General features: G+C 41.4%; 1 protein-coding gene across 1 annotated transcript in view; it reads right to left on the bottom strand.

Annotated features, from left to right (window-relative positions):
- The window catches only part of ABLIM1 (actin binding LIM protein 1), a 124,121-nt gene that overhangs the window by 69,192 nt on the left and 38,877 nt on the right, over positions 1-16,052 (bottom strand). Inside the window, exons 4-5 of the mRNA XM_054382205.1 lie at positions 14,575-14,684; positions 1,057-1,183 (exon numbers count right to left, since the gene is read on the bottom strand). Coding sequence (XP_054238180.1) covers positions 1,057-1,183; positions 14,575-14,684 — 237 coding nt within the window. The remainder of the gene's footprint in view (positions 1-1,056; positions 1,184-14,574; positions 14,685-16,052) is intronic.

Genomic DNA, 16,052 nt, shown 5'->3' with positions numbered 1-16,052 from the left:
AAACACTGCCTTTTTTTCAGTCTGGAACTGCACTAGGTAAATGGGAGAGAATTCAATGGAAATATTTTTTTAGTAGAAAAAAAAAATTAAAAAGAAAAAAAAATCATATTCACATTATTGCCTCTTATAATTATTCCTTAAATTCCCATCAAGAAAAGGCATTGAGCACAAACCACTGAAGTAAATCTTCTTTAGAACACTCTCAACAGCAACAGGTGGTACAGTTTTAGGGAGTAAATGGAACTATGTCCACAGGGATGACAGGAGATAAGTCTCTATCATAGGAGGTCATTTTGTTCTCAGGAAAAAATAAAAACTTTGGTAGCCTGCAAGAGTATAAGCAGCTACTTCTAAGTGTAAGGTTATACAGTTTTGCAGTATGAACAAGGAACATATATAGTAAGAGTGGAAACATGAGACAGCTTAGGAGTATTTTTCAGGCTCTGAACTTCTGAGAAATTATAGATGCTACTCTTTATTTAGTATTATATATTCTTTAATGACAGCTTTGTGAAACATTCATTGTTTCCCTATTTCTTCTCATTGCTATATACTTGAAGAAGGGAACAGACTGTATCTTCGTTTCCTTTCCTGTTCTCTTCCTCTACACTTCCACTCAAAACCCTCTTTGTTAGTTTCTTATATGGAGATGAGAAACAGTATCAGGTCAATGACATCATCACATTTATCCTCTAGCAAAAGCAAGCAATGGACAGTTTCCTTTTTCCTCTGTTTAAAAAAGACATCAGAAATCAAAATGGCACAAAGCTTTATCTGGCTAACACAGAAAACACATGCAGGACTTCACCTAATCCTTTGTGGGAACATGGAGATATACTCTGCTTCTGTACATGTGTTAAATATAGGCTACTATCATTAAACACCTCCTTTCAGTTGCACTTGCCAGTTTCCTTTCCCAGCTCAGTTCTCACTGGGAACAAAGATTCTGGTGCATACACAAAGGTGTTCAAAATTGGATTTCAAAAGGTGAACTTTGCTGCAAGCTCTTCTCCATGGGCAGCAAGAATTCATACTGAGAGGATAGAGGTTACTTACTTGCTGATGTATTCCCCGGTTAGGACCTTCCCACAGGCCTTGCACTTAAAGCATCCCAGGTGCCACTGCTTATCCAGAGCTAGCAAGGCTTGTCCATTTTTTATATCTCTTCCACACCCAGCACAATCTGCAAACAAACAAAGAAATGTGTTTATGGTCAATTACTTTAGTTCATCAACCCTCACTAACCACCCACCCGCTGAAGAGGGGGAAATTCCACAGCAGCAATGCAAAGGTAGGTCTTCTTTTCCTCAAACACTTCCCAGGTGCTGTAGAAAGACTCAATGTTTGTCATTATAGACACACTCAATAGAAGAGAGAAAGCACGTCTTCTGTTTTTCATGCTGTTTATGATTCAAAGCCTGTCAGGCAAGCTCTGTACAAACAAATCGTCACTGCAAAAAGTTCCTGTCTTTTAAAGCACTCAATGTGATTTCTCACTTTGCTTTCAGTGAGCCCCAGGCTGCTCACAGGACGCTAAACAAGGCCCAAGTGAGCATCATCAAGATGCTGCACTCCTCCGTTGGGTGGCAGCAAAGCCCGGCGGTGTCCACGCAGCTCAGGGGCGGTGGCACACCTCGGCCAGAACACAGGGCGAGGGCTGTCGGCAGGCAGGGCCCAAGGCGAGAGTGATAGCAGCATGACAGCAGTGAAGGCTGCCCGGCAGGGCGTATTGTCTCCCACCCGCAGGTGCGGGAAGCTCTTGTTCTCGTGGTCTTTAATTGGCACAAGACCTCTTGCTCAGCGATTTTTGGTACTGCCTTGGTAGGCAACGCACACTTTTCACTGTGATTCTGAAGGAATCTTTGATGGAAGAATGCAAACCTGAGGCCAGAAGCACTGAATGCCTGTCTCAGAGGATGCCACAACGTCTCATGTCACATCAGAAATCTCTGGCTCAGCCCCGTTCCTCTCCTTTCAAACACAGAACACTCAGAGAGATTTCCTGGTAAGAGGCAATTCAGCACATGGTAGGATCTGCAGAGGCTGATGTGGCAGACAGCACTGAACTGCAAGGGTTGTCCTACAGCTTCTGTGCCCAGCCTCAGGGAGCAGAGGGACTGAGGGAGGGGAAGGCCTGGGAGACCAGTGGAGCAGAAAGGGCATGCCCATCGGCTGAGGCACACATGGAAGCCGCAGAGACAGCCTGGAACAAAGGATTTTCCACATTTTATTACTCCCATACTCAGTGTTGTTTTGGCAAATATAACATCCTCTCCACACACCAGGAACATCAACAAACAGCAGCAGAGCAAGCTGAGCAAAAGCCCAGGCAGCTGGAATAAGATCACAGTACCACAGTATCACAGTGCATTAGAGGTTGGAAGGGACCTCCAGAGATCATTGGGTCCAACCCCCCTGCCAAAGCAGGATCACTTAGGGTAGTCCACACAGGAATGCATCCAGGTGGGTTTGGAAAGTCTCCAGAGAAGGAGACTCCACAAACTTTCTGGGCAGCCTGCTCCAGTGCTCTGTCACACTTACTGTAAAGAAGTTTCTCCTCAGGTTGAGGTGAAATCTTCTATGTTCAAGCTTAGAATTATAGAATAGAATCATAGAATCAGTCAGGGTTGGAAGGGACCACAAGGATCATCCAGTTCCAACCCCCCTGACATGGGCAGGGACACCTCACACTACATCAGGCTGGCCAGAGCCTCATCCAGCCTGGCTGCAAACACCTCCAGGGATGAGGCCTCAAGCACCTCCCTGGACAACCCATTCCAGGCTCTCACCACTCTCATGGGGAAGAACTTCTTCCTCACGTCCAGCCTGAATCTACCCACTTCTGGCTTTATTCCATTCCCCCTAGTCCTGTCACTACCTGATAGCCTAAAAAGTCCCTCCCCAGCTTTCTTGTAGCCCCCTTCAGATTCTGGAAGGCCACAATAAGGTCTCCTCAGAGCCTTCTCCAGACTGAACAGCCCCAACTCTTTCAGTCTGTCCTCATAGGAGAGGTGCTCCAGCCCTCTGATCATCCTTGTAGTCCTTCTCCAGCATGTCCATATCCCTCTTGTAATAGGGGCTCCAGAACTGGACACAGTACTCCAGGTGGGGTCTCACCAGAGCGGAGTAGAGAGGGAGAATCACCTCCCTCGACCTGCTTGTACCTGTTGCTTCTTGTCTTATTAGTGTGTACCACTGAAAAGAGATTGGCCCTCTCCACTTGATACCCACCCCTCAGATATTTATGCACATGGATGGGATCCCCTCTCAGTCTTCTCAAGACTAAACAGCCCCAGGGCTCTCAGTCTCTCTTCACAGGGGAGATGCTCAAGTCCCCTAATCACCCTTGTGGTTCTCTGTTGGATTCTCTCCAGCAGATCTCTGTCTTTCTTGAACTGGGGAACTCAAAACTGGACACAGTATTCCAGGTGTGGTCTCAGCAGGGCAGAGTAGAGGGGGAGGAGAACCTCCCTAAACCTGCTGGACAGACTTTTCTTGATGCTCCCCAGGATACCATTGGCTCTCTTGGCCACAAGATCATCCTGACTGTACTGTGCAAGTTGACTGAACTTGCTAAGAGGACAGGCAGTCCTTTTGACACTGAAGGGTCTGACTTGTGTTTGCTAGACAACAGGCCAAAAAGCCTCAAATATGCGCTGTGCATTCTTGATATCCAGGTCACACTTTGCAGCACATCCCTTTGTGCCAGCATTCTTCTCAAATCCTTTAAAATAAGGGTCTAAACTCCATGGCGTTTTGTGATAAAATGCAAGTCACAGAATGTTGTCATGACTTGGACTTGAAAAGGAACCCTAAGATGCCATAATACAAGGACTTTAGAGGACAAATGTTACAAATTGAAACCATGAAATGACAAGGACTGACATCATGTAATAGATCCCTCTGCTCTTCTGTGCCAGCTCAAGGCTCCATGCCACTCTGTAATGACAGCAAAGGCTGGAATAGGTCATCAACGGAGGCTCTGGAATTTCCAGCATGGGGCTGAGGAGGGAGCAAGCAAATGTCTGTCAGAATGGCCTGGTATGTTGATTTTGTCTTTGGTATAGGGAGTATACTACAGCTCTGGAGGTCCCTTCCAGCCTACATTTTCGTATGCTATATCTGAAACTATTCAACTGGTCTTCTGATTGTGACAACAAATGGGATCTTTCCTCCAGTCTCAGTGGTACTGAATTGCAAGTTTACACAGCACCCAACTCAGCTTCCTATCACTACAGCTTCTTCCTAGTGTGCCAGGTTCTATATTCCTGACCTGGGGTCCTGCCAAACTGTGATACATTATTGCCTCAAAAAAATCTTCTGTTTTCCATGCTTTTTTCCAGCTTTTTCCAAGAAGCTTCTGCGGAGCTGAAATTTCATAGATAGGGAGTCCAGAAATATTTTTAAAGTTTTTTTTTCTTTCGAACTGAATTTCTGAAGCAGTCAGTATAGGAAGATTTCCATAACCTGTATTTATTGGTACCAAAACCAGTTATATGAAGTATCTCTACCCTTTTAATTGCTTCTTTGCAAGCCAAAGGTGGTGTTGCTGCACTTACTTTTGTGCTCATGTGCAGCATAAGGGGTTGATAATGTGTTTATTATTCTATAGCAACAATGACATTTGCTTACTCTTTCTGGGTTCCTTGAAATATTTTGCAAGAGTACATTAACATCATTCCCATCATTCCCATTCTGCTAGTATCACAGGTATGTTGAATATCTAGAATCAAAGTAAACTAATAGCCCAGTACTCTTTTATTTAGCTGAGATGGCTTTTAACTAAACCTGATTTTAACTCTGGCAAGGCAGTTGGGGATATACATGAAAAGCTAGCAATTATCATTATCTCCTAAAATAGAAAGCAAATAAGGCTGGGCTAAGAAAAGACCATTTGTTCATCCAAATTCTACAAATATAAGCCATTTATGGTCTCAGGCCTGCACGAGGCACATTTAAGCCTTTGGCTGAATGTCATCACACAGCATATGCAGGCAGGATCTCAGCGTCACACTAGGCACAATCTGCATCAGTCTAACCTATAACCAGCACATACTGCAAACAAAAGGGCTGTGAGGTAAGATTAGTGGTCCACGACCATATGCCTGAGCAGACTTGTACTATTTAAAAAAAAAAAAAAAAAATCTGAAAGCCCTTCTCAAAATATTCTCCAATGGTTCCCACTATGGTTCTCTCTTGCTTCATACCATATGCACTGCACTCTTCAACCTTTCCTGTGCTTCTTTGTCATGTAATCCAGATTCTTCCCTACTCCCATTCCTTCCACATCCACACATTCGGCTGTGCCAGGATAACGAAGAGGAGGAGGGAAGTGCAGTATAGTGGTTAAAATGCAGAATGAGCTGTACAGCTCCTATATGCACTTAGGATCTAAAGAAAGGCATACCACAAGAAACACTATATAGAAGTAGGTTTGAGCTGAAGGAAGGCTAGACATTCCATGGCACTGATTCCCTTAAGAAATGGGAAGTAACACATGTTCATATGCTTTGTGTCCGTGCCCAGACTCTTCAGCTGTATGACAGCCAGTTCTCAATAAAAGCACTGAAGTATGACTTCAACATGGAGCTAATCTGAAGAGAGTTATCCAGGAATGTCAGGAAAAGAATGTATTGCCCCCAAATCCATCCTAAGCAGGATAAAAAAGACTGCATCTGAGAGCACTGGACATATAGTTACCAAGTCACAACGTAGCCTGCTTGAGCTGCCTGTGATGCCAGCAGCTGCAGCCTCTATGAGCAATGTCCACTCAGACACTGTGATTAAAAATCAAATTCACTTTCTCTCATAACAGCATTAGCTGAGGGCATCAATTTCTAGCCAAGCAAAAGCCTCTTACACAATTCTCTGCCAGATATGCTTAAACATACCTGTCATGTCTTTTGCCTACCTTGGCTAGGCCTGCTTAATCTGAAGATATATCCTAGCATATTTCAGATACAGTTCTGGAATAAAATAGCCCAGAAGGGTGTCGTATTTGATGTGCCCAGATACAAAAGCAAATGCCAATGCCTGGACAAAAGGGCTATGGTGTGGATTCAGCCGCCTCAAAAGCATGGAAAACTGGGGGGACAGGACAAGGGAAAGTAACACAGCACTATAATGTTATACACGATTAAGACTTCCACCCCCCAAACATCTTAATCAGCATCACTATAAAATACAGCTCAGGGTGAGCTGCCACTCATGATGACATCTTGCTTGCAAAGATAGGATGAGAAAATATGTTTCCCTTTTTAGCATCTGCATCAGCCCAGACATCCAGGAGTGAAACATCCTGCACAGCAACCCATTCGTCACTGCCTAAATTAAGCGGTGGATTTTCTTCCTTTGCCTCCCTCCCCCGCCCTCAGCCAATAGCAGAGAGCCCTGATCACAGCACAGGGTGGGCTCGGCACACATGCAGCTGGATTAACCCTAAGCACACTGTGTCTTACTTTACTCCCATTTGGATGGCTTGGGAAATTTCCTAGCAAATCTACCCGTACCTCACATCCTCTGCTCACCACGGGGCAATCACCTCTACCTGCTTTTGGCCTAATGAACATGGTTATGCAAAGGCACGTGCATGAGCATGCCAACTCTGTCTGTGTAGACAGAGCTAAGAGTCTGACTTAATGATGCATAATTAAGTCACCAAATAGTTCCTTTCAGTCCCAGTGGATTCGTAGCACATGTCTAGGTGAAGTCTGAAGCTGCTACAAACCCCTTCAAGTCACAGGAATAACACTTCTATTACACTCCTTTTTATTACTGTTCCTCTCCCTATAAAACACAGGCACATTAGTTTTATAAAGACAACACCATCAGGCTCCTGCTCTGAGACAGGTAAATCAGGGATGGGGAGGACTTCTGTTATTTTTTAAGTTTAAGAAGTAAACAACTTCTTGTTGGGCTTACACAGAAACACATTTTCAAACATAGCTGGAGCTAAAGAACAAGTTATGAGGACCACTGATTTGGAAGTCAAGAAAGGTGAATATTACTGTAATCAAGATCAAGCAGCATCATTGTAAATAACTCCTAGTCATGCTGGAAAACAGTTTACATCCCAATAACTCTTCTGTGGCAGTTGGAAGGTTGCACAATTATAATTTCTCACAGAGCCAGGTTCTACCTCAGCCACCCTTTAACGACAGATCAGACAACACCTTTTAAAACCTTGTTGTAAAATTAAAAGTTTTGATGATAGCACACAGGTTCTTCCAGATTAGCAAGCAATTTCTGTCAAATTTCTGTCAAAAAAAACAGAAAATCATTTGGTCAGTTTACAGTATGATAAATGCTTCCAAAGTGCAAAGCATAATCATTTGATTATCAGGGAAGTCAGAGAAGCACACACAATATTGAGAATTTTACATCTAGGATTTAGATTTGAGTATGTGAGTCAAGAACTCTGCTGCCAGACCCCTCCTCTTTGCCAGTGCAAGAATGGGAAATGTTTGGTGGAACACAATGCGCTGTTGCCCTTTTGCTAAAGGCAAAACAAACCCATGTGGGCAACCTTGTACTCCTAAAACCTAACAATAAGAGGCTGGGTGCACACAAAGGAGGGAAACAAATTTCCCGTGGGAAGTGGAGTATATAGCTGTGACAGTTTATTCTAAATGGCAAGTTGGGAAACTCTGGTATTTTCAAAATAAATATTGAAGAGGAAATAAAATTTTGAGTTGACTAAATATGGCAAGAAATCACAATGGCACGAAGTGGTGTTCCCTGCTTGCAGCGCAAGTCCCCGCTAACCATCTGTGAGTGCCTAACGTTGACTTGCCTTTTTAAGAAACTGGTGGATACACAACTTGGATGTGTCATTACTGTAAATAGCTCTTTCCTCATCTGATGCAATTTCAAGTGATTTTGAATGATGAGTGCTCTTCCCCAACTCTAGTTCATTAACAGAACAGGCTTGGGGAAGTGTGGCTGGAGAGCTGTCTGGCAGAAAGGGGCCTGGGAGTTCTAATCAACAAGCAACTAAATATGAGTAAGCAGAGTGTCCAGATGGCCAAGAAAGCCAATGGCATCCTGGCTTGTATCAAAAATGCTGTGTCCAGTAGGAGTAGGGAGGTGATTGTCCCCTTGTACTCAGCTCTGATGAGGCCACACATCAAGTACTGTGTCCCGTTTTGGGCACCTCAATACAAGAGAGATAGGGAGGTGCTGGAGCCAGTGCAGAGGAGAGCAACAAAACTGGGGAAGGGCCTGGAGAATAAATCTTATGAAGAGTGACTGAAGGAGCTGAGGCTGTTTAGTTTGGAAAAGAGGAGGCTGACGGGAGACCTCATTGCTCTCTACAACTACCTGAAAGGAGGTTGTGGAGAGGCTGGTGCTGGTCTCATCTCACAGGTAATTAGTGATAAAACAAGAGGGAATGGCCTCAAGCTATGACTGGGTAGGTTTAGACTGGACATTAGGAAAAAAATTTTTCACAGAGAGAGTGATCAGGCATTGGAATGAGCTGCCCAGGGAGGTGGTTGAGTCACCAACCCTGGATGTGTTTAAAGGTTGTTTGGATATGGTGCTTGGGGATATGGTTTAGGGGTGAACTGTGTAGAATAGGGTTCTGGGTTGGATTTGGTAATCCCGAGGGTCTTTTTCAACCTGAATGTTTCTGTGATTTTAGCAATGAAATTTTTGTTTTTCCCCTCTGTATTGATGTATTTGTGTTAGCCTTCTACAGAGGGTAAGGAAACAGTATTTCCCTTCTTTTCACATCTTTCTACACCTCCTTCCCAAAGGAGGCAAAACAATTGACCTTTTAGCCTCTTCCTCTTGCAATTGGTCCCTGCAAGCAACATACCATGAAGTTAGTATTTTTCTGTAACATCAACCTCAGTCCCTTCTTCAACCTAGTCTTTCATACACATCTGAAAACCAAATGGTGAATGAAATAGGAGGAGGAAGAAATAGCAGACATGCTACAAACTATCTACAAGAAGAGTTTAATTTCCTGTATAAGTTTTTTTGTTGTTGTTGTTTTTTTTTACGCTATCTTAAGGCCTCCAGAGTCCCAGCTGTAAAACTATTCTGAAGGATAAACCACAGCCAGGTACATCTAAGCTGAGGCTAGGCTTTAACTTGTTATTTCTTTTACCACACTTCAGTACTTGGTTCCAGCTGAATTCACATTCACAAGTCTAACTCACAGAACCCAAGCGTATTGCTCAGCTAGCCAATGAGCTTCACTGTGTACCAGCCAGCTCATGCAATAGCACATTGCATCTCTTCATCTGCAGATTATTTAGGGTAATTTCCAGTGGTTACTCTTGGAAAACAAGCAATTCCAACAATAGGAATGAAACATACAACTTTTAGAAAGGTTTTTATGCCCTGGTAATCCATTGCAAACTAAGGTCTAGCTAACAACTAATTTACTTTTCCCATTCTTTAAGTAACCTCTGATTCCTGAGTTACTACCTGGCAGGCTTTCTAAGGATGACACTTCACAAATACTCTTATCTCTGGCGATCTCTCCTATGGTCCTGTTTTCCAAACTAGTGACACCTCCTTGTGCAGCATCCATTTACTGAGAAATTCCTTGCACTTCTCCCAGAACTATCTTTACAACTACCTTTTGTTTAGCACTCCTCCAGTAAAAGCCAAGGAGATGGACTTAGTTTGATTCTCAAGTTCAAGGTGGGGTTACAGGGAAAGGGAAATAATAACCAATAGTACACCAGTGTAGCCTATTCACAATTGTTTCTGCCCTATTTACACATAGCACAAAGGTACACAAAAGAAAGAGGCAAACTGGACTGAAAACACCCTCTTGAAGAATAGTCATTTTTATGATAGAAAATTCATCCATCAGAAACTTCCTGCCCTTGCCTGTATATTCTCTCAGAGTTGTTGCTCTGTCTCTCACCACCCAGTAATTCACTTGTAACAATGCTTTCTATACCTCCAGAGGAGGATCCAAAGCAGCAGTGAAAACACCTGTCCTTGTACAAAAAGAAATAGCTAAGTGGAGGCTACTTGAGTAATTTATGAAACAAAAGCAAGAACTAAAATTAATCCAGGAAAGCAATTCAAATGAAAATAGCGCAAAATTTGCAACATTTAAAAGAAAAAAAAAATCCCAAAACATTTCTTGGAGTAATGATAAAAAAGGGCCAGTGTCATTGGACGGATTTCTCAAGGGAAGAGCTGGGTAGTCGTAGGCATAATCTAAAGGCTTCTTTTTGAGAAAGAACTGTGGCTTTGCACCATTTGTCCGAAGTTTGTTTAATTTCATGCATGTTGATTTGTTTATTTTATTCTTAAAAAGAAGGGCAGGGTAAAAAGTTCAGACCCACTCTATGCTCAATATGTTAAGTCATAAATGTAGTTGCCTTGCACGTTTATTACAATCAAATTTAGATTAATGAAAGGACTATTAAATACAGATATTCAAAACAATTTAATTAAATTCAAGTTAAAAAATCCAAACAGGATCTGGAATCAGATTTGTTTTCTTTTTTCTGTCTCTGAACAAAATCAGGTATAAGATCTGCCACTTGGAAAGTCTTTATAAAAGACATTGTGACCCAAAGTAGACACTTTTATATGCTACAGACCCTCGACAAATCAGCAGTCCCAAAACAAGAATATATTTTACTGCATTTACTTTCTTCATGTGTCTAGGCAATTTCAGGTAGTTTCTTACATTTAAAAAATAAAATAAAATAAAATCCACAAGCCTTTTCCATTCATTAATTAAATTTCAATTTCCATCCAAACAAAGCTTCACATAAATCATGAATAAAAATAGTCATTAGGAGCTATATTAGCTTAAGTAAATGTGTACAGATAATGGAGCATCTTCATGCTTATCAATTAGCCTTTTATAATTAAAAATCTAAATGTAAACCAAGGTTACAATCAGTTATTCTAATCAAGGTTTCCGGGTTCTTAGGTAAAACATGATTAAAATCAGTGTTTGAAATCAATCCACAGTGATGTCTGTGGTACATCTTTAGGATATGGTAAATAAAAAGAAAGAATAAAAGAGGTATAAGACTACACAAGCTCCTTCTGTCAAGTTCCCCAAATCCTCAGCTGAGTCTCCAGTACCTGTACATAGGTATGAAGGCTGGAATGCCAGAGATATGTCAGTGTTTCTGTATAAGCCAGGAATAATGAAATGAGAAAATCTGTGTTACAGCACACACAAAAATACTTAAGGTTCAAAATTACAGACAGGATTTTAAAAATTACCTTTTAAAAATGCATATTCAAAAGCAGACATTGATGAGCTCATCCAGGGCATTCACTGAAATGTATGGATATTGGGAGAGTGTATCCCTTAAGGCAAAAACGGGCTCAGTGGCTTACACACAAAGCCTAGCCACAGTTGTGCCAAGTATTTGTACAATACCTACATAGCATGTAGCTTTGACACACAGTGTGAAATTGGAGGATATTTCCAAAGAAGCAGCTCAGAATCCCATGTTAGGTATTGCTCACTACCCTTTCAAGCCAAAAAACCCAGAAACAAACAAACAAAAAAATCACTGCAGATAGCTTGCTTACAAAGAGGCAGCCAACTCTTCCCTCTTTTTAAGTCTTCCCTAAGTACTCAAGGGACTTTTCAGACAGCTCAAGAAAAAAAAGGGAACAAAATAATTAAAACTGTGTCAACAGTGCATAAATAAAATCCTAGCTGCAGCTTTTTCACAAGAACTGTAATTAAAAGGAATTTTGCATCCACTTCTAATGGAGAAGTTCACAGTGCCTATAAATCAGCTCAGACATCGCTTCTGAAGACTGGCAAATATCTGCATCTTTATCTAATGAAAGGACACTTATGTCCCAAATACAAAACTGCATTAAGAATTGGAGAACATGTCAAGGAGGAATGCAAAGTAAATTTGCTGCTTCTCCATTCTGATGCTTTATTGGTTTCTTTTTGAAACAACCTCACTTTTCCCCCCACTTCCTAGGCAGCAAGGCAAAAGGTGATTCCCATTTTTTCCTGCCCACCTTCTTCAATAGGTGAGGCTTGAGGCTTACCAGAAACCTTGTTCAAAGTTTCAGATATTTACAGGGAGCTTTACTGACTGCATCTTATTTGAAGAGCTAAGAATAATTAACACAGACACCTTTCTCCCACAAGTTCTTTAAGCATTAAGCTCATTATTTATATCACAATAGAGCTAAGATCTCCAATTGTGAGACAGGATCCAACTCTGTTAGACTGTGTACTGGTAGGCATTAAAGCATTTGTCCCAGAGAACTTGCATTCTTTGAACCAGAACATAATGTGCAAACCAGACAAGGACAAACATACAAAACAGTATTGTGAAACTTCCATGTGGATGCCGGCTGGGCAGGGAGCAGCTGCACCAAGGATTATTTATGCACACGTAACACAGGCCACTTTGGAAAATCTGGTCCATGTCTTGGCTGTACTGTAATGCTCTCAGCTCACAGAAGAGACTGTTACAAAGAAAGAGCAGCTGAAATAGCTTCCCTGTGCTTCTTTCCAAGCCATATCATTCCTGTATCTCTCATCATATATAGGGCACAACTACCTATTTCACCAAAGAAGAGAGAAATGTGTGTGCAAGTCTCTGCCATCATTTTAAAAGATGCAATTTTCAAATGAAAACGCTGCTGATTGTAACACTTTTAATTTATTTTGGATAAGGAGGTTTTTTTCCTAACCATCTAGAAAGTCCACTGTCTGAGCAAATTTTTAATTAGTTTATGCACATCACTCAAATGATCCAACCTTTCAGCAAAAAGCTAACCAGAACAACAACTTTCTTACCAGAACCCGGACAAGGAAGCAAGAGAGAAAGGGCTCATCCTCAGGTAGAGAAATACAGAAAACTCTTACTACTGAAGTGCTTTATCATGGAAATAAGGAAGGGGAATGCCTAAGGGAAAATACTGTCTGAGGAAGAGGGAAGTGTATTGAACTGTGTTCAGACACATAACTCTTCAGAATTTCAAAGATGATCCCTGAGCCAGAAGCCTGCTGGTTTGAGTTCCACCAGTGCAGACTGCTGGCACCACCTCATGTGCCTACCCCCAGTGTTCAAGATCTGTGTGGCTGCTCTGCTCACAGCTGTACTTTTCACAGCACCTCTTGTGCATTCAAGAAAGAAAGATTGGCAGTTCCTAGCCAATTATGCCTCCTAAACATCAGTGATTCAAGTACAATTTCCCCATCATGCCTTTGTCTCAGAAGGACTCTCTGGGTGCCCAAAGTACCTCGTACAGTTCTGTGCTGGTTTGTAAGTCTTGTAAGGTTTTTTCCTCAGGCCCCTAAATTCTTCCTTAACTGACTAGGCCTGTGCATTTTCAGCTCCAAATTTACAGGTATAGTGGAAAAGTATCACCTAACAAACAGAAAGGCATGATATCAAGAAAAGTCTCTCATTTTCCATTCTGCTAAGTGTCTGATTACATGGTCTCAGGCAAGTCAGATAACCTGAGATTCACTTGACTCATCCTCTCAGCACGATCATTATCCAACTTTGCCTTCACGTTGTACTTTGTAATCCTAGGATCTCAGAGCCAAGTAGCAGCAGAAAACACACTCTGCTTCCAGCACTGAAGGAAAACTGTCTAGAGTCACAAGGAAAAGTCTAGTCATTCTGAATTACAAAACCGTACTGGGTAAATCATTACAGATTGAAATGCTGAGTACAACCCAGCAAGGAATCAGAAATCTCCAAACATGAAAAAGAATTAACTACCGGAGGCAGAGATCAATATCAGTAATATACAAATTATCTTTAAATAGAATTAAAACCCAACAGTAAACCAAGTTAGTTTTCCTCCCAAACTTTCTTCATTCTCTTTAACTTGCTTTCTTGCTTTTTTTTTATAATGGTTTCTGGTCATAGCACTACTATGATATCATTCTGGAGCATAATCCTGGCAACATTCCATTTAAAGGATAATTTAATTAAACTGAAGTGTTAAACAGTAGAACAAAATTAATTTCCCTCTGCCTTTGTCCTCTTTTCACAGTCTCACAGTATATCAGAGGCTGGAACTCCAGAGATCATCAGGTCCAATCCCCCTGCCAGAGCAGGATCACTTAGGGTAGGAATGCACAGGAATGTATCCAGGTGCGTTTGGAAAGTCTCCAGAGAAGGAGACTCCACAACCCCCCTGGGCAGCCTGTTCCAGTGCTCTGCCACCCTCACTGGAAAGAAATTTCTCCTCATGTTGAGGTGAAATCTTCTCTGTTCAAGTTTGACTACTTAAACCTGTGCAATTATATGTTAAAAAAATTGAATCCATCATCCCTGAAACGTCAGATTTCATCCATTAGATACTTTTCCAGTGCCTGTAAAAGAAAAATCAGCCCTTCCAAAAATCCAGTCATTGAGGAAAAGTCATTTGTTCATGCTGGGTCCCTACCCACTTGTAGTAGCAGACACTTTTAATGAAGGGGGAAAAACAAATGAAAGAAAAAAGGTTCCCAAAGATAGCTCACATTTCAGAGGACAAAAAAAAAAAAAAAAGGCAACAAAAAGCAACAAAGGAAAGATTACATTAAGTTAGTTTCAACCAAATATTGATGAGTGAGAGGCTCCAGAAAGACAATGGTATACTTACTGCCTGAAGCAGACAGTTCCTTTGGACTGGAGGACATTGGCTGAGCACACATCTGGCAGAGACAGTCCCTTCCATTAAAGGTAACTCTATCACCTGGGGGAAACGGACGCCTAGAGAGTTAAAGAGAAAAAAATATTTTAGCAAAGGTTATGCCAAAAATTATCCTCTGCTCCCTATGTCTGAGTTTGCTGCCTTCCCCCAGGGCAATCAATATTTTACAGAAACTCTGGCCAAATAGTTTCAACAATGTGGCCTTGGCAGAGCCAGGCACTGGAAGAAATCCAGTTCGTGGGTGCAAGCAGAGTAGAGGTTAGACTTGCTATGTATTTTGGTTCAAGGAAGTTATCAAAAACATACTTTATCTCAAGAGCAGACAGTGAAATTCACTTAGACACAACAGCTACATTTATGATGATCTCAGCCTGATGTTGTGGATTTCAAATGGTACAGAAAGGACCTCAAGGAAAGAAGAGGAATTGGTCTTCAGGCTAGTGAAGCAATGTGGAGCTAGTGACTCATGCACGACTGCATCTGTATTCAGCAATGAAATACAGGACTATGCTACTGTGGATGTAGCAGTTTGCAAAAAAATCGGAATGTTATCCACATTTGTTCTCCTGAAGATTTCAAATGGGTATCTCCATTACAGAACCACCACAGTAATTGCCACCTGTGCAGATTTTAGGAGAAAGGTAAAGGCTGAATGCACTATGAAAGCTGGAAAGCTGAACCCAACAAAATGTTAAGAATGTGCATTAGACAGAAGCTGACATTGCTGTAGATCTTATTTGGTGCATAACACAGAGGATGAACAACTTTATATGAGCATTTCACTAAAATCAGAAGGTTCATTACCTCCAAATCTTTAGTAAGGAGCTTTAGCTGCTGAGTACAGACCTCTCTACACCACACCTCACTCCAAAACTGTGCATAATAAATTAACATCTGCTTGTTCCACAAAACGTTTAAGGCATTGTTCTAGTTTCCTTTCCACTTGCTGTTCCTAAATGGGTCATAAATAAATCATCAGCAATACTACATTTCATGAATTTATTTCAATGACTCATCCTTGGTTCATTCAATATAAAAAGATTAAAGTAAGTCAATGTACAGAAAATTGATGTCATGTTTAATACTGTCACCTACTTTCACACTGTCCTTGGGAAATAAAAATGAAACACACACACCATGTTTATCAACATGCAGTAAAGCCATAGACTATTTAAAATGAAACAAAAACAATCAAAAACCTTTGAATAGAAAAAGATATTGAATAATGTAGCAGGCTACAAGACAAAGTACTTGGACTACTCATTGGAGATAGTTATGAAAGATTAGGGGTAGAGTCTGGCAAGTCTATCACATTAATACTAAGACACATCATATGATGGGATCTCCAACAAGGTATCTCCTCAGAACATAGATTCTTGCTTTTCTTGTTCATGGCATCCTCCTGCATTAAGTTTTGGACAATTCAA

Source organism: Indicator indicator, chromosome 7 (genome assembly GCF_027791375.1).
Source record: "Indicator indicator isolate 239-I01 chromosome 7, UM_Iind_1.1, whole genome shotgun sequence".
NCBI lineage: Eukaryota > Metazoa > Chordata > Aves > Piciformes > Indicatoridae > Indicator > Indicator indicator.
The sequence above is the reverse complement of the archived record's forward strand: the minus strand, read 5'-3'. Positions and strand labels throughout refer to the sequence as shown.